General features: G+C 52.7%; 1 protein-coding gene across 1 annotated transcript in view; it reads left to right on the top strand.

The window, feature by feature from the left end:
* Positions 1-2,188: 2,188 nt before the first annotated feature.
* Positions 2,189-17,542, top strand: part of JAM3 (junctional adhesion molecule 3) — a 30,564-nt gene continuing 15,210 nt past the window's right edge. Inside the window, exon 1 of the mRNA XM_053996968.1 lies at positions 2,189-2,255. Within this exon, the coding sequence (XP_053852943.1) occupies positions 2,204-2,255 (52 nt within the window). The 5' untranslated portion in view covers positions 2,189-2,203. The remainder of the gene's footprint in view (positions 2,256-17,542) is intronic.

Genomic DNA, 17,542 nt, shown 5'->3' with positions numbered 1-17,542 from the left:
CCAGCACACCTCGGCACAGTCCTGTGCCTGTCCAGCATGGCTCATCCCCAGTCAGAGCAGCACAGAATGGTTTGGGTAGGAAGGGACCTCAAAAGTCATCCAGTTCCACCCCCTGCCACAGGCAGGGACACCTTCCACCAGACCAGGTTGCTCCAAGCACCATCCAAACCGAAATAATTTTCTTTTTTATCCCTGCAGTGCAGCTAGAGACCTCCCATCCTTCTTTGTCTTTTCTGTCTCATCTCCTCTCTGCCCTGATCAAGCTGCTGCTGGAAGCTAAAGAGGATCCTGACACTTCAGTGATTGCACTTTATCGCTGATTATATTCACTGTCATCACATTTTACTTCTCCTGTCAGAGCAGCCCAAACGGACTGTGTTAAAATGATTCCTTACTCGACAGGGACCCAGCCCAAAGACTGCCAGAGTCAGGTTTTAAGCCATACAGCCTTATTAGGCAATTCCTTCCCCCTCCTCCTCAGGGAAATGTCCCATCTGGCCATCAGACTTGATGAGACTCCCTGTATTAATTTCACCGGGCTCAGATCAGCCCTTTAAATCTACTCATTAGCATCTCGACTTAGATCTGCTACATTATCAGGTTAAATACATTTTTACATCCCTTAACTTCTGCCAGCTCTGCCGAGCTGGTTTACAGAGCAGAGGAGAGCTCTGGCTTTCTTTCCAGCTGCTTGATCTTCAACAGCTTCTTAATTACATCCTCATCAGACTCTGCTGGCAGTGGCGCAAGAGCCAGCATTAACACAGAACTCACTCTATTCGGGGTCACTGTCCCACGCCGATAATTTCTGTTGCTTTCTGTTAATCAAAGAAAAAGGTCCTGGGGCACTTTTGAGGATCACACAGCAGCTCGGGATGCTCTCTGTGCAAAGCCATTTTTCAGGGCAAAATCACTAAAACAAACATTTGGCTGTGTCAGAAAGGATTTGGTCCAGCACGAGGGCTGGGGGAAGGTGTCCCTGCCCATGGGGGTTGGAACTAAATGATCTTTAAGATCCCTCCCAGCCCAAACCAGTCTGTGATTCTATAGCTCAGGAAGTTCCTCAAGAGCATCATTCTCTGCCCAGCTGCTTGTTTATGTTTCTTGCTTACTTTAAGCTGTTGAAAGTTTATAGTGAAATTCACAGATCAATGAGAGTTGGCTTTTTAGGGCAAATTCTCAGTGATATTTCTTCTTAGGGGACCTTGTTAAATACAAGGGGGAAACACTTCCTTTAGAGCAAAATTGTAACCACAATGTTGCTAATATCCTGGCTCAAAAACATTAAAGTCCTCCCGGCGCTTTACTCGGGGTGAGTTTCCTTCTCTCCGCAGAGCTTAACCAGCGGTTGGGACCGGCCCCTCTCAGCACCACTGCCGGGACCATCCCCTCTCCCCACCCGCGGGGGTCCCACTGCCGGGACCATCCCCTCTCCCCACCCGCGGGGGTCCCACTGCCAGGATCTCCCTCTCTCCCGACCTGCCGGGGATTCCACGGGCAGGACCGGCCTCTCTTCCCTCCCGTCACGGTCCCACTGCCAGGATCAGCCCCTCTTCCCACCCATGGGGGTCCCAAGAGTGGGATCACTCTTTCTCCCCGCCGGCTGGGGGTTCCACTGGCGGGACCGCCTCTCTCCCCACTCGCCGGGGGTCTCACTATCGGGATCTCCATCTCTCCCATCCGGCGGGGGTCCCACGGGGAGGAATGGCCCCTCTTCTCACCATCCGGACATCCCAGTGCCGGGACCATCCCCTCTCCCCACCCGCAGGGATCCCACTGCCGGGATCATCTCCCCTCCCCATTCACGGGGGTCCCCCTGCCGGGACTATGTCCCCTCCTCATTCACGGGGGTCTCACTGCCGAGACCATCCCCTCTTTCCATTCACGGGGGTCCCACTGCCAGGATCATCCCCTCTCCCCACCCACGGGGGGAGACCACTGCCGGGACCATCCTCTCTCCCCATTCACGGGGGTCCCACTGCCGACACTATCTCCTCTTCCACGCGGCGAGCCCGGGGCGAGCCCTGCCCGGGGGTGCGGTGCGTGCCCCCTCCCCTGCCGTGCCGTGCCGTGCCGTGCCGTGCCGGGCCCGCCCCCCGGCCGGTGCCCCCGCGGAGCCGGGACCGGGCTGGCGGCACCCCCGCCCCCGGGCCGGCGCCGCCCGGGCAGTGCGCAGGCTCGGCTCGGCTCCGCACACCCCATCATGGCGCTGCGGCGGCCGGAGCTGCTCCGGCTCCTGCTCCTGCCCCTGCTCGGTGAGTACCGGCCGGCAGCGCCCGCACCGCCCCGCACCGCCCGCCGCCGGCCCCGCCACCCGGGGACCGCGATGCGCTGACCCCGTCCGGATCCCGGAGTCAGGGAGGGAGGAGGGATGCGGTGTCCCTGTCCCGATCCCGGAGTCAGGGAGGGAGGAGGGATGCGCTCCTCCCGTCCGGATCCCGGAGTCAGGGAGGGAGGAGGGATGCGGTGTCCCTGTTTCGATCCCGGAGTCAGGGAGGGAGGAGGGATGCGGTGTCCCTGTTTCGATCCCGGAGTCAGGGAGGGAGGAGGGATGCGGTGTCCCTGTCCCGGTCCCGGAGAGAGAGGAGGAGGAGGGATGCGCCGCCCCGGTTGCGATCCCAGGAAAAGGGGGAGATGCGCTGGCCGGTCGGGATGCCGGGGCAGGGAGGGAGGAGGGATGCGCTGCCCCCGTCCCCATCCTGGAGTGAGAGAAGGAGGAGGGTTGCGCTGCCCCGGTTGGGATCCCAGGGAAAGGGGGAGATGCGCTGTTCCAGTCACCATCCCGGGGAAGGGCAGGGATTCCCCTGCTCCTGTCCCTATCCCTGCCCCTGCCCCTGCCCCGGCAGGGATGCGCTACCGCGACCCTCGCCCCGGGGAAGGGAGGGGAGGGATGCGCTGGCCGAGCGCGGGGGGATGCGGGGACAGCGTGGGAGCCGCCGGGATGGGGGACGGGCCAGCACACGGGTCCGGGGCCAGCCGGCAGCAAGGACCCGCCGGATGCTGCAGGGAGCGTGGGACACGCACAGGACAGGGGGAAACATCCCAAAACCCAGCTCAGCAAGGAGCGGGTCCAGGGCTGAGGGTGCCAGGAATGTGCAGGCTCGGCAGGCAGGCAGGGCGGACACTAGTGCCTATTCAAGACCAGGCACAGGCGCCTATTGTTCGGGGGGCCCCGCATGAATGTTTGCAGTTTTAATTGCAAAAACATTTGCTAATTCCGCTCAGGAATGAATTTGGGCTCATTTGTTGTCTGGCTATTAATAGCTGGGGGGATGAGGAGGGGGACAGCAGCCGGTGGGCTCGCGTTGTCCTCCCCCCCTCTGCCCAGATGGCAGGAGGAGAAGATGGGGTGGAGTGGGGTTAGGCTGACAACCAGCCTACAGCTGAGTACCAAAATACACGGGGCTGAGTGTGTACACACTCACCAGTCACTGTTTTGGGTCAACATTCAAAGAAGTGAATGGAAATATTCCAAACAGTTTATCTAAGGACAAAAAACAGTCCTCCAGTGACTCCAGAGAACTCGCAGAGTCGCTTTGGGTCTCAAATAAAGTGAGATTTGGGCATTATTCACCCAGTCAGTCAGCGGAGGGGTGTGAAGATGACTCTGACACTCATCCCCGACAAGCAGAGGGTTGTCACGCGCTCCAGGCTCTGGTGTTCACTTGCTTTGCTGTGGTTTGGAGCAGAAACAGCTTCAGCAGGAGAAATCAGGAGTGCCTGATCCCGGAGCATCACACGGTCTGCCCGGTGCTAACTCTGGATTCAGCTGCTCCCTTTGAATGGGAAAACCCATGGATTTAACACGACTTTCCCTGGCAGTGGGGCTGCAGGGTAGAAAGGTGTCCCATTTCCTTCCTGTGTTACATGAGCAAAGGCCAAGTGTCCTGTTGAATCTGGCCTGAAAGATAGGAGGAATGGAAACAAAGTCTATGATATTTCTGTGTTTCTTCAGACAGGGAATAGTTGCTAAAAGCAGCCAAACCCCACTGGTTTCACACCTCTGCCTGAGAACATTTACCTGGTGAGTGAACCCAGTGGAACCAGGCTTTGCTTTCCTTTAAATTCAAAGTCAAAGTGCCTCATCCTGTGTTGATTTCCAGCGATGTTTAAATTTGGGGTCATATGCCCAAAGGATTGGGCAGAGTGAGGTTGAGGATAAAAAGGTTTCTTCCACCATGCCTGACTTGAGGTATTGGGGGGCACCCCACTAAAATAGGGTTATGCTGCCAGCTGTACATAAAATTAGACACGTACTGAAGCCTGCAGGGCTGGTGCTGGATAGTGGGATGGGAGTGTGACTGGAAGGATGTGTTTGTGCCAACTGATAACTCTTAGGGGAGAAAAAAAAAAAAAAAAAGCATGAAAAGAAGGAGACAAAGCTCCTAAGATGTGAGATCCCAAGTCTGACCTGCTCTAGCTGGGCTTGCCTCCTGCTGTGTGTTACTGCCAGAACAACCCCTGTTCTTGGTGGTGGCCTTAAAACATTGCCCTGGAAGGGGAGCCAGTGAAGCATGGAGTGTTCAGTGCATTCCCAGCTCTAGGCACTGAAAGCCTCTGAAGATTCTGCACATCAGGGAAATGCCATGGCCATGATTAAAGCAGCGGAGGCTCTCGGCGACGCTGATGGAGAGCGGGGCTCACGGCTGACATCACTTCTACCTCCAGCTCTCTCCTTGCCAGCTTCCCCGTGGAAACAAATATTTGGATTTTAGAGGATTTCACATGCTGGGCTGAGGGCAGAGCTGTGGAGACCCTCCCAAAACTCTGAAGTGTTTCCTGTTGAAAATAGAACACGCTGATACCTTGTAGTCCTTGATGGGGAGATACGGGCAAGTCCCAGGCACATTTCAGTTTTAAAGCTCATTATATTCAAATCTCCTTTTGATTTAATTCCGAGGGCTTGGTAATAGGTTGGATTTCGCAAAAGGCTTTTTAAAATCTACGGAGTAGAAGTTCTCATTTCCTTTTTTTTTTTTTTTTTTTTTTTTAATATATGAAGTCCATCTGTCCCAGCTACCAACAACTGTTCTGAGTCAGCTGTCAGTGCCAAAAACCACTCGGTGGAAATGTTGTTAGCTCTCTTGCAGTGATGATAAGTTGCTTGTTGGTATTTTCTGATGGGAAGTATTTGTAGTATTGCTTTCTTTTCAACAGGCAGTAAAAAACCGGGACAAACGGCTTTGAGAGCCCTGCCAAAATCAGATGCTTAATAACATCTTCCAAAAAATTCCTAGGAAGGGCTTGGTGTTCCTTTTTGGGTAAGCAGGGTCTGGCATCGCCACCAAAGAGTGGTTGGATGCACATCTCCTTTACAGCTGTTGACAAAGAACGTGACACCAGCACATTCCCTCTTGCCCTGAATGCTTCTGAGAATTTCTTGGTTGCTGAAACACGAGGAGATCCAAAGAGTAAAATGTGTTTGCTTTAGTCTGTGGACTGCGATGTTGCTCTGCTTTGTGAGCTTGGGCTCTTTCAGTGTTTATTTTCCCTGTACAAGTTGAATTCTGGGTCTCTTGGCCTGCTGCAGTTGTTTTTCAATTATCTGTCCACACACGGAGGATTTGCACCAGGGACACACTTGGAGCTGCCAAAAAATCACCTAAACAAGTAAATAAAGCAGAATGAGCTGCTGCATTTAGCTCCACCAACAAGGACAAAAGCTGTGGGTGGCCTCCTGCCAGTTTGCCCCTAACTTTAGCCATCTCCAAAGGGCAAAGCAATGGTCAGTCCCCACTTGCTCCTGCTTTCCTTGCAGCTTGCTTGGATTATTAGTGAAGTTTCTCTTGCAAATTGGGCTGGCTGCTCGCTCATCCTCTGCTGTTTGTGCTCATCCTCTGAGTGTTTGTGTGTTGAAGCAGAACTGGCCTCCCAGTTGTATATTTAGAGCTAATGCCTCACAGTTGATTGCATCAAGCCCTGATGATCCGGAGAAGGTTCGTGAACTCCTTACGGAGCCAGCCTGAAGTGGTGGGAGGGAGTTAGCAAAGGCAAAGATTTCCACAGGCCAGCAGGATCCTGAGTCCTCAAGAGTCCTTGTCTGCACAAGTGCTTGTGTTGCCAACATGCCCCTCAACAAGATAAAACCACTGCTCTGTGCAAAAAAAAAAGCCGGTGGCCTGCTTGGAAACTGCTGTTTGTGCAAAAGGAGATGAGTTCCAGATATAAAATTAATTAGGATAATTACACTCTCAATCTGGCTTCTCTATCGATGGGAATTTGAGCTGCAGCGTCTCCTCCGGATTGATAAGGGCTGGTTGCCTTCCCTCAGAACCCCCAGGGAGTATCATGTTTTTATGAGACAGCTCAAGCCCCATCTAAACACTAAACATCACTCCTGGGTGCTGGAGGAGTTCAGGGCGTGTGCAACAAACCCCAGTCCCTCGCTGAGTCAGGACATGGCCTCAGAACCAGCTAATGGCTTTAATTACACTAATGAATGTTCTGGACACGGCCTGAAATTTCCCCCAAAGGGGCTGGATTGGTGTTTGGGTGCAGTTCTGGCAATAGCTGTGCTTGGGGCAGAGGAAATACCTGCTGGGTCACAGCGCTCCAGCTCCCTGCTGGAAATCAGAGGTTTCACTTTTCAGAAGAATAAATAATAACATAAAAACTGGACTTTTTTTTGGCTGGAAAGCTCAGGCCTTTGTTTGCTTGTGACCCTCCAGAGCACCACCAGGAATAACCTGAGGGGAGAGGAGTGGTTTGGAGAGTTTCAATTGGTTTTTTGTGGGGACTTAGCAAAATAAATCTGTGGGGAACAGGACAGCAAGGGGTTCATGGAGTCCATTCCTTGGCCTTCACCAGAATGCTGGTCTCAGGGATTATCAACTTCTCACAAACTCCTGCTTCTCATTTCAGGGGTCAGGCAGCTTCCTTGGGGGATAAAAGTTGAGGGAGGTGGATTTTAAAGGTGTTTTCTGCTCAGGGACAGCCAGCTGAGGTCCTGCTGTCGCTTTGGTGGCCTTGCTGCCCCTCGAAGGAAGCGTTGTGTGGCTCCTGGGCAGGACTTCAGCTGTCCAGCACAGGGAGGGCAGCACCAAGACAGCTGCAAATGGAGCTGGAGTCCTGTTCTTCAGAGCAACATCCTCAGCCAGGCCTTCAAATGTCTTAGGAAAAAAACCCAATATGTAAAAAGTGAGGTTTGGAGGGGGAGTTCCTCTGCAGTTCCTCAGTGTCTTGTCAAAGGTGCTTCTCTGCTGTGCTGGAGATTGGAGAGAATTGCTTTAGGTGCATGTTCCAGACAAGAAAACAGGCAGAGAAAAGAGCAGCAGAGGCAGGAGCAAAATTTATAAATGGGAGTTGACCAAAAAAGAACCCCAAAACAAAAAAAACCCACCCAAACCAACAAAAAAAACAAACAAACAAACAAAAAAAACCAAAACAAAAAACCAATCCCAAACCAAAAAAGAAACCCAAAAAACCCCCAAAAAAACCAACCAAACAAAAAAAAAAAAAAGGGCAAAACAGAAAAACTCCAACTCCCCCCCCCCAAAAAAAAAAAAAATTCCTCCAAAACAACAAATATTTCAGAAATTTCTCCAGCTCCTGAGAGCGCAGTTGGGTTGGATTCCCATGAACTCACCTGTAAAATGCTGAGACCTGTCAGGTGAGAGTCCAGTCAGTTCTGGGCTGGCATTGGCTAATCAAAGAGAAACTGAGCCACATACGTGTTGTAACCTGACAGCCCACAGGTACTTCAGATAAGCTCGAAAAATTAATGGGAATTGTTCTGTCATGCAAGAATTGCTTGTCAGTATAAATAATCCCAGGTATTGGGCTCTGTGGTGCCCCTCGTGGGCTGGAGCACACGGCTTAAGACTCAGTTACAAGGGGAAATGAAGGTTTTTCAGAGCACCAATAGATGAAGTAGATGAAATTAAATTGTGTTCAGATAATGCTTAAGGTTTTCTTTCTTTTTTTTTTTTTTTAGTCATAAATCCTAGGGATTTCAGAGCTAAAGCCAGAACACGCTGGAACCTACTCCCTTCAGTGTACCTGATTATTACAACACAAATGTGAGATCAGCAGGTTTTTTAAGAGTCCTCTTAATTCGTTTGGGCACAGCTGGCTCATTTGAAGACACTGAGCTTTAAAACTGCAGCATGCCAGGGACTTTATCTTTGGCATGTGGCTAAAAGGCAGCAGTGGACAATGTTTAGCAGTATTTCAAGATTTTTAATCACACTATTAAAAATATATTTCAGTGGCCTAGGTAAGATTTTCTGCTGAGCTGGAGAAATCCACTGAAATATAAGGGGATTTTGTTCCTATTACTAGGCTGGGTTTCTAATGCCCGTGACCTCCTCTGAAAATCCCTGCCTTAATAAACTTTGGGCAATTTCTTATATAAGTGGCCAGTATTTGACAGAGAGGATGTAAATCAGGACACTTTTAGGCTCTGTTTTGAGGGGTGGGAGTAAAATGCTTCTAAAATTTGAAAGCACCTGATTTCCCTGCTCTCTCCCCTTGAGACATCTAATTTAGTTGCCATTTTTGACACTCTTGCCCAGTAAATCTCAAGATGTACAGCCATGAGGTCCCTCAGTGCTTGCTGAAGGAGCCCATGGAAATCCCACGTATCCAAGGGAAGCTGGGAGTTGTGTTTCATTAGTGACATGGGATAAGGCTGGCAAGCAAGGTCATGGAGGAGAGCTCTTTTGAGAGCTAGACTTACCTTTTAACAGAGAAACAGAGCTCTGCACAGCGGTCCTGCTTTTTGTTCCCAGTGGAAATGTTCCTGCCACTTTCCATCCCTCCAGGGTGGCTGTGTGTTCTCTCAGACCTGGAGTGGAGGCGGCTGCACAGCAGAGAACTTAATGATTTTGTCTGTGTGTAAATGGACGAGATCTTTCAGCCCCAAAATCACCCGTGGAGACAGCATTTTTTGTTTTGCCAGGATGTTATCCTTGGAAAACAGAGATTTGATGGATGTTGCCGCTGTTACCTGCGTTACAGAACAGCTTCTGTTCACAGCTGTTTGCTGGGGGCTGACAAAAAAAAAAAAAAAGAGAAAGATAGAGCAAAAACTCACTGGAAGCTCCCCAAAAGATTAATTCATGGCGCTATCAGGCTGCCATAAAGATGAGGAGCGTTCCTGGGAGTATGGGATGATAACTGGCTGTGTGAATCATGGTGCTGGAAAGAACCCCTGTGTCCACAGCAGCTTTTCCCACGTACCCCAGGGTCCATTAAGGAGATTGCTGCCTGCTAATGGACTTCCTCCTGAGGCTCTGGCTGCTGACACTCTCCTGAATGATTTCCGGCAGCTCACACGGCAGGGAAGGTGTTGCAAAGTCCTGCAGCTCTTGCTGCTTCTGTAAAATAGCTTTTATCCCCTCAAAGGGAACTTACCAACAGCTATTTTTAATACACACTTAAACCTTTGCTTTAATCTTTTTCTTCCGGACTGATCTTCAGCAAAAGCTTGAAGATAAATATTTCTTTATGCCCACCACGTTGTTTGGAGCTGGTTATTTTTAGAGCCTGGAAAACATCCGCTCTGTGCTAGGGAGCTCCTGGGCATCTTGGAAAGGGAAGTCCCAGCTCTGTGCTCTGGAACTCTGGTCTAGCCCAGCCTCTGGGAGCCCTTGGAAGAAGGGGTTGTTGAGGCATCCAGGTACCAGCAGAGTGGAAGGAGTAAGGCACCCCTATTAGTGTGATTGCTCCATGCTTTGCTGTTGGGATTGGAGACATGAGCCATGGAACAGGTTGGCTTCACCCACCATGGATCTCCTTGCTGATCTAGAGGCTCCTACACAGCGCAGGAGGTGCTGGTTTCCCTCCCTCTTTGCTTTTAGCTGCTCTGCTGAGGTTGCAGGTAGTGGATGTGGATGGGGCTGCTCTGATTTCCCAGGGAGGCGATGCCTTATCTCCTTCAGAGCTGATGGAGTTGCCTTTGAACTGGCAGAATGCCTTGTAATCGCCTACTGAGCCTCGTGGGCTCTCCCTCAAGCAGAACTGGCTGTTTGAGTTGGTAAACATCCTTCTGGAGCTGGTGTTTTCCCTTCATTTTGGCCAGTTTTCAGCATCCCATAAATCTCAGGGCAGCGCGGAGCTCTGCCTGCTGGAGCTGCCTGGCGTGTGCTGGAGGAGAGCTTACACCAGGTACCAACCCCAAATGCTCTGGTGGGCCTGGCCAACACACAGCTGTCCTCTCCCACACAGCAGGGCGAGATGAGCCCTTTGAAGTCCGTGCTGGGGCTGGCAGCAGCTCCCGAGGCACGCCGGTACCCCCCTCTCCCACTGCCAACTGCTCCCTGGCTTCTCCGAGCCAACAGCTGAGCTGCCACCAGGGCTGATCGTCCTGCAGGGCTGGGGCTTTGCCAGGGGGCAGAGGGGACTCCAGATTCCAGTTTATTCCTGGGCATGGGAGGATTTGGGGGCTCTTTGCCCACGTCCCAAGGCGTGATCATCGCCCACCAGCATCCTGCTGCTGGTCCACAATAGGGATTGTTCTCCCTGCTTGGGCTGTTCTCCTGCTGTTCTGCTGCAGGCTCCTTGATCCTCCTCTTTCTGCAAATATTTGGAACAGATCCTTTTTGGCTGTTTTGACAGTTTGACTCAGCTATTAAATGACAAAAGCAAGCTGGAGCCAGGTTCACTGTGGTTACAAGCAGCTCTACAAAGAGGGGAGCTGAGGGTCAAATTCAGACACGGGGCTGTGTGGGAGAGGTACTGGCCTTGAGGCTTGGTCCTGGAGCAGGGTTGGATGCAGCAGCTCTGCCTGCAGCGTGCAAGGGCATCCCTAAGCTTTGCTGGCCGTGACACTGCGCAGTTTTGGAGTGAAATAAGCCATGATTCTGGCTGCTTCCATATTTCCCAAGAGCTTTTCAATTCCTGGCTCATCCTCGGTCACTTCTGAGGCACACATGCCGTAGATCTCACATCTGTCACTCAGCTCCACGTCCTGGACATGAGGCAAAGACTCTTGGCTATAAAGGGTTCCCTCTTTCCTCCCTCCCAAGTTCCCTCTTGGTATCTTTGCCCCTCATTGAGAAGCAGTAGCTCCTTCAAAGACACCAAGGAAGCCCATTGGCAGAATTTACAGCTGCTACCCCAGGCTTGAGTGTCCTGCTCTTTAAGAGCAAGCTTTTAAGCGTGTTCTTAAGTGGGAAGATAAGTGGTGTTAGGATCCTTTCGTCTCCTGGCTCAGAGCAGGCTGGAGATAACTGATAAGGGGATGACAGCGAGGAAGATGCATAGGCACCTTTGGATTTAATTCCTACTTTGCAAGGCACATCTTGGGTGGGAAGAGAGGCTGGTAAAATAAAGCTGGGCCTTTCTTTCTCAGCATATGTCTTTTCCTCATGTCTCTGAGGCAGATCTTCCGTGTGTGCCAGCAGACTGAGCTGGGTTCTCCATTTCTGAGCCCTCCTTCTGCTGCTGACATTCGAGGGACTTGGCTGGGGTTGTCTCTAGACACTGTTTCGGCTGGTGATTTCATTTGCACATTCCCTTTTTTTTTTTTTTTTTTGCAGCAGTCCTTTGCACATTTGGGCTGTGCTTTAAACAGCGCCGCGCTCGCAGCCTCGCACGTGATGGGCTGAGCTGCATTCCTGTGCCAGGGGCTGCGAGACAGCACCCTCAGCCCCACGTGGGTGGGAGTCCCCAGAGCCCTCCTGAACAGACTCTGCATTCAGCTCCAGAATTCCTGCCTTAGCCCCTCGTCTGCTGCCTGGAACAGGTGGCAAGCACATGCCTGTGAGGGTCTGTTCTGGGGGTGGTCTTCAGGGTCAGCTGTGTCCAGCCCACATTCCTGCTACATCCCCCTGCCTCACCTTCTGGCCCAGCTGGCCCTTGGCCACCCAGCCCAGAGGTTGCTGGCCACGTCCACGCGCTGCTTGTGGAGAACAAACCACTTGAAAGTGGGGTGTCTGTGGGCCAAGCCTGCCCCAGCCTGCTGCCTGCTCCTCCGAGGGAATGGGGGAAAAGTAGCTGGGGCAGAACGTGTCCGATGCTCCCCAGCGCCTCAGGGCACACACGCTGCCTGTGCCACGTCCTGGGGATGGCTCCTGTGCAGCTCCTGTGCAGCTCCACAGCAGGACACTGCACAGGCTCTGCTGGGAGCAGTGGAGCTGCCGAGCTCCCAGCCATGCCAGACCTACAGAACAGAGGTAAAAGTGGAGCCGTTTGAGCCAGGGAGTTCCTTGGCAGCGTTTTGGCAGGCGAGCACGATCCAGAGGAGGCAGTGCCCTGAGAAGCCCAGATCCAGGTGCTGCTGTTGATTTTCCAAATGCCTCCTCCTGTTGTGTTATCAGGGACTTCTGCTCCCAGCTCTCTGCGTGGTGCCAAGTCTCTCCAGATGAGGCTACAAACGTTCCCACAGCAAGCCCCATGTCCCTGCCTCTCAGGCTCTCTCTGGGGAGCTGCTGCAGCTGGGCAGGGCTGGCTCTGCCACCCTGGACTTGCATCCCAGCCCCAAGTGTGAGCAGCAGCTGCAGCTCCCTCTCGCATCAGCCCCCAGTGCCTCTGCACCTCGCTGTTACTCAGCACTTTTCCCTGACAGGGAATTAAGTAGGATTTCTAGGTCATTGTGGGGCTGTCAGGAGGAATCGTCTCCTGCAGACCTCATTATCAAGGCTCTTTCTGCAATGCCAGACTTCAGAACAATTGCAGCCTGGTTCCCTAAACACTGACTAATGAGACAGAGCTGTTAGCAGCAGTTTGCTAAATAAAGGCTGTTTCTGCCTGAGACAGAATAGAGCCAGACGGGATTTTCTTAGCTGTCTCTCACACAGGAGATATTTCAAAGGACCCTGATTAAAATAATGAGATAGATGTTGCTCTCGTGGTGGCTGCGTGGGGTCAGTGCTCGATGCCAGTGCCAGGTGCTTCCCCACAGCAGGGACTTCAACTAACTTGTGCTCAGGAAACCTGAAATTCTCTCCTTGGTTTCAAGGTATCCTGAGCAGCTCCCTGAGCTCCCGTGCCTTTGTCCTGCTGTGACAGTGACTCGGTGGACGAGCTGGGTGCTGACCTCCCTTTCCTCGGGTGTCACAGGAAGATATTCTGTGATCCCCAGCTTGCAGCAGAGCTGGCCCAGCACTCACACACGCGGCTTTGGGAAGGCAGCTGAGCAGAAGGGACAAGTGTGACAAGTGTGTGGCAGCTTTTGAGAGGAGCTGGGGGTTGCAGCCTGCCCAGAGGAGACAGGTGAGATCTCAGCTTGTATCTGGGCACTGAGCAGAAGGGATGCAGCCCCCACCTGGGTAGTGGGACGCCAGGTGACTTCTCTTGATGTGCCTGTAATGAGATTTTTCATCCTACTTCTCTTCCTGTTGTCAGAAGGGCCTGGATTAAAGATAAACTCTGGAGCATGATGGGATGAGTCCTTGCCTCTGGCTGGAGCAGGCACAGGAGGGCTGGGGAGTATTCCCCGGCCAGTTTGCAGTTTTGTTTGAAGAGGTGCTTTGATGTGGCGATGGGAGTCCATGGAAGGCAAGCGATGTCTAGACAGGTTTTTCTCACTCTCTGTTGTTATCTCTGAAGCAGCAGGAGTGGTGCCAAACAGGCTGAATGGCTCCAGAAGCAGGGCTATTTCTAGAAAGATGGAAGATGGTTCTTCAGGAGAATCCAGGACAGCTCTCACCAGACCCTGGTTGAACCTCTTGCAGGTGGAACCCGGATCACTTAATTACAGGTGGATGTCCTAAGAGTGAGCAAGAGAGGCCCAGGAGGTGGCCAGTGTGTTTCCAGTGAGCTGGCAGGGCAGAGAGGTCCAGGAGAGCTCCATGACCAGTGCTGTGGCCAGCGGGTTGGGAATCCAGGGTGACCCAGTCGATTCTGGCAGCAGCAGAGTGCTGAGAGAAGACTCCCTTGGTCTGGCTAGCTGGAGGGAGGCAGGACTTGCCCAGCAGAGCTGGCCTGGGTGCCCAGTGACCGCTGCAGTGGTGGGTGGGGTGTGGGAGGGCAGGGGAAGGCAGGCTGGGATCTGGAGAGACTTGTGGCTGGCTGGCCAGCGCTGCTCTCAGTGCTGTCTCTGATATGCCATCTCCCCGGGCTGTTTGGGAGGGAAAGTGGAGACTGGATTCAAATGCCTATTGTCTGTCCTTCAGCTGGGAGCAGAGCCAGGAGAGAGAGAGGTGCTGGCAGCATCTGATACAGGGGCAGATGCAAGGGGAAGCACACTGATCCGTGAAATGCTGGCACTGGGGTTTTCAAAGGAGCCTCAAAGGTTAAGTGCCATGTGCTGGAACGCGTACAGGAAGGCCAGGAGAGAAATCTGGGGCTCCTGGGATTCCTGCAGGGCTGGGGGAAGCTTTTTGCAGGCAGCTCTTGCCACAGGGACGAGGCCCTGTGCAGCATCTGCGTGCTGTCTGGGCTCCTGCTGCCCTGGGCCCCAGTTGCTTCAGCGTGGCCATGAGGAGAGCAAAGCCACTCTGTGCCAGGTTTGGTGTCACCTGGGAAGCCTCAGAGCAGCACAGGTGAGCTCAGCCTGGCTCCCCTGTCCTGCAGCTGCCAGGTTCTGTGAGCTGAGCGTTCCCTGACCCTGCCTGTCCTCTCCCCCTGCCAGAGCAGGCTCGGCCACAGGTTTCGAGCAGAGCTGGAAACTTGGCACCGAGGCACGGAGCAGCCAAGGGCCCAGCTTGCTCCTCTGTGTCAGGGCTGGCTTCTGTACTGCTGTGGGGAGTGCAAATATGTTCCCAATCTGTTTGCTTCGCTGACATGACTCCAAGACACACAGGGAACAGATACACTGACCAAGAAGGGGCCATTGTTACAGGGACCTTCCTGACTGTGCCTCTGCTGTGCTTCGTCCCCAGCATCCACAGAGCTCAGTCCTCCCGAGTCCCCCAGCCTGAGCTGCTCATTAGCACAGACAAGGCAGGGTTTGCTCCTGCTTTACTCAATTTGTCCATCCGTGTGCCCTGATCTGGCCCTTTGATTTCCATGCTGATCTCTGGCAGGCAGGTATTAAATCAAGCTGTAGATAAAAGCAGTTCCAAGCGTTGCCTCCCTGAGAAGCAGCCCAGACATCCAGTGACACATTGCTAATTGCAGCCAGGCAGACAGATAGCAGTGCTGGAGGCTGAGCAGCCAGGAGCCAGGGGCTGATGGGCTGATGGACAGCTTGGGGTTTTGGCCAAGGAAGAATGAAGGCCCCAAGAAAAGCAGAGAAGAGGAAGGGAGTTACCTCATTTGTTTTCAGCAGGGTTGTCCTCTGAGAGGTATTTCCTTAAGCTTTATACAGTCCGAATTTAGTCGCAACTTTTATGAACAATAAAGGCTTCCATGGTTTCCCTCGGAGGAACTGGAACGAATCCAAACAGATTTTAGTCCTGAGAAGCAGATCCTGTTATTAATGGCAGCCTAATAATTTCTTTCGATCTCTTTCCCACCTTTTTTGCCATTCATGCTGATAAAGCCTCCAGGCAAGTTACCAAGTCCACTCTACCCCTTTTAGCTGTTTCTGACTTTGTAGCCTCTCCTGTTTTTTTGAGGCTGTTTAATACGCCTGCCCCAGGCTGGGGTGGGGACTGTCCCCATGCCTCAGGAGAGAGCTGGCGGTGTGACACACGAAGCCCAGAGACGGCAGGACAGTGGCACAGAGCTGAGCTGAACCAGGGGCCAGCATGTGCTGCTGGGGCCGTGTCTCCCTGGGAAAAGGGCCTCTGACCAGCACTCCGCTGGGAGCATTCGGCTGAGAAAATTCTCTGCTAAAAATAGCAGCAGATGATGTTTAAGGAGAAAAACAAGTCAGGGTCTGGGAGAAGTTGGTTCTCAGATATGTGGCTAATTCAACTCCCCCAGGACAAGTGATCTTTTAACCCCTCTGTGCCAAGGCTCGTTTCTGCTCTGTTAAACAGACTTGCCCTGGTCAGGAATCCAGGCTGGGATGAGCCAGGATGGGTTTTGTCCTCTTTGCTCTGACACAGCATTACTCCCTTCCCTCTCCCCCTGCTCGTTTATGCTGGCATCTTCCTAATAGCTCTGTGTGTCACGCTTTTCATCTTTATCTGTCTGTGACTTCACTTGGGCTCCCTTTAATTCCTAAGAAAATAATCTCCCCTGAACCCTGCGGCGCTTCTCCCCGAGCAGGTTGGCAGCCTGTGCTTGCTCAGGCTGATGTTAACAAGGGAAGTCTTTTCAGATCTGCTCCTGTGATCCAGGGCTGCCCCTAAAATCACATCTCCGGGCCTGCACACGGCTCGCTGAGCGCCTTTCTCCCCTTGTGGGGCTGCGTCCTTTGTTCTGACGGATTCGCTGCAAAGCTTCAAAGCTGCCTGGCGGAGGCCGGCCCCAGCTCTCCCGCCTGGAATGACGGCAGTGGGATCTCTGTGAGCTCTTGGTGTGCTCACAGGCAGCTGGGGATGTTCCCCGGGTGCCTGCAGCAGGCTCCTGCAGCGTTCATTTGTGCGTGTTTCGTTAGCGAGACAACTGTGGTTTGTACCCGAGGCTAGAATTATACGCACGCGGGGAAAAAAAAAGGCAAAAATTACACTGTAAAATTGGAGGAAATGTTCTTAAAATGAGAGCTGCTTTCAGTCTTGTCATAAATGATTTCTCTGTGTGCTTGCTCACGCCCTCTCCTGTTCCCTTCTCCAGCCTACTCCCGGCTCTTGGCTCGGATGACTGCTGCTCTCTTCCCAACTCCCATTTTCCACAGGAAGATGACATGGTTGGTCTTCAATAAGCAGAACTTGGATCCGTGTTTTGCTGGTCAAGCTCTAGGCTGGAGGAGAAGGGAGGATCAGGAGATTAGAGTCACAGACAGAGGAATAGAGGATTATAGGCTAAACCCCTGCAAGTCTCTGTATTGATGGTTGGGACACAGCCAGACACTAAGGAGCACTGCAAAGCCTGGTGCTGATAGCATATCCGCTTATTTCCTGTCTTTGCATTGCAGGCAGCTTCTGAGATGTGTGTCCTCATCAAAAGCCAGGGTCAGGCAGGTACCGAGCATCCCGGCTCCCAGGGAAGTCAAATACCTGCTGAGATCAAGTCTGTGCCTCGGCTGGCGCTCAGCCTGGAAAATGTCACCGTGGCTTCTGAGATTCTCAGCAATCCTTGAGTCAAATTCCCACATGAGCCAGAAATAAAGGAACTTGCCCCTTTTCCCGTTGCAGTTCATTCCCTCTCCCTGACACTGGCCATAGATCCCTGTCACATCTCAGTGACCCCTCTCTGTCCTGGATTGCATCCCTCAGCATCTGTCTGCTGCCAGGAGAGTCCTGCTGGGAGGAAGGGCGAGGACAGCAGGAACACCATTGCCCCTGGCTTTTGTGGTAGTTATCTGCTGGTTCCCTCCTACTTTGCACTAATTTGGTACCAGCATCTGCCACTTTGGGGAGGAAGGGGACTTGCTGAAGTGAGAAATAACGTAGGATGTGCCTGCATGGCAGTTCCTAGGGCTGGCTGAGGAAACAATGGAAGGCAAGTGGGAATAGGCAGGAAGGGTTGGTTTCAAATCTGCCCTCTGCAAAGTTCCCACTGCTCACCATCTCTGTTCCTGGGATTTGCTGCTGCAAGGCTTTCTCATCTGGTAAACAGGTCACAGAGTGGCATATCCACCGCTGCCTGAGATAGCGTGTGCCTTGGC

This window comes from Vidua macroura, chromosome 22, assembly GCF_024509145.1.
Source record: "Vidua macroura isolate BioBank_ID:100142 chromosome 22, ASM2450914v1, whole genome shotgun sequence".
Classification (NCBI taxonomy): domain Eukaryota; kingdom Metazoa; phylum Chordata; class Aves; order Passeriformes; family Viduidae; genus Vidua; species Vidua macroura.
Note: the sequence above shows the minus strand (reverse complement) of the source record. Positions and strands in the feature narration are given on the sequence as shown.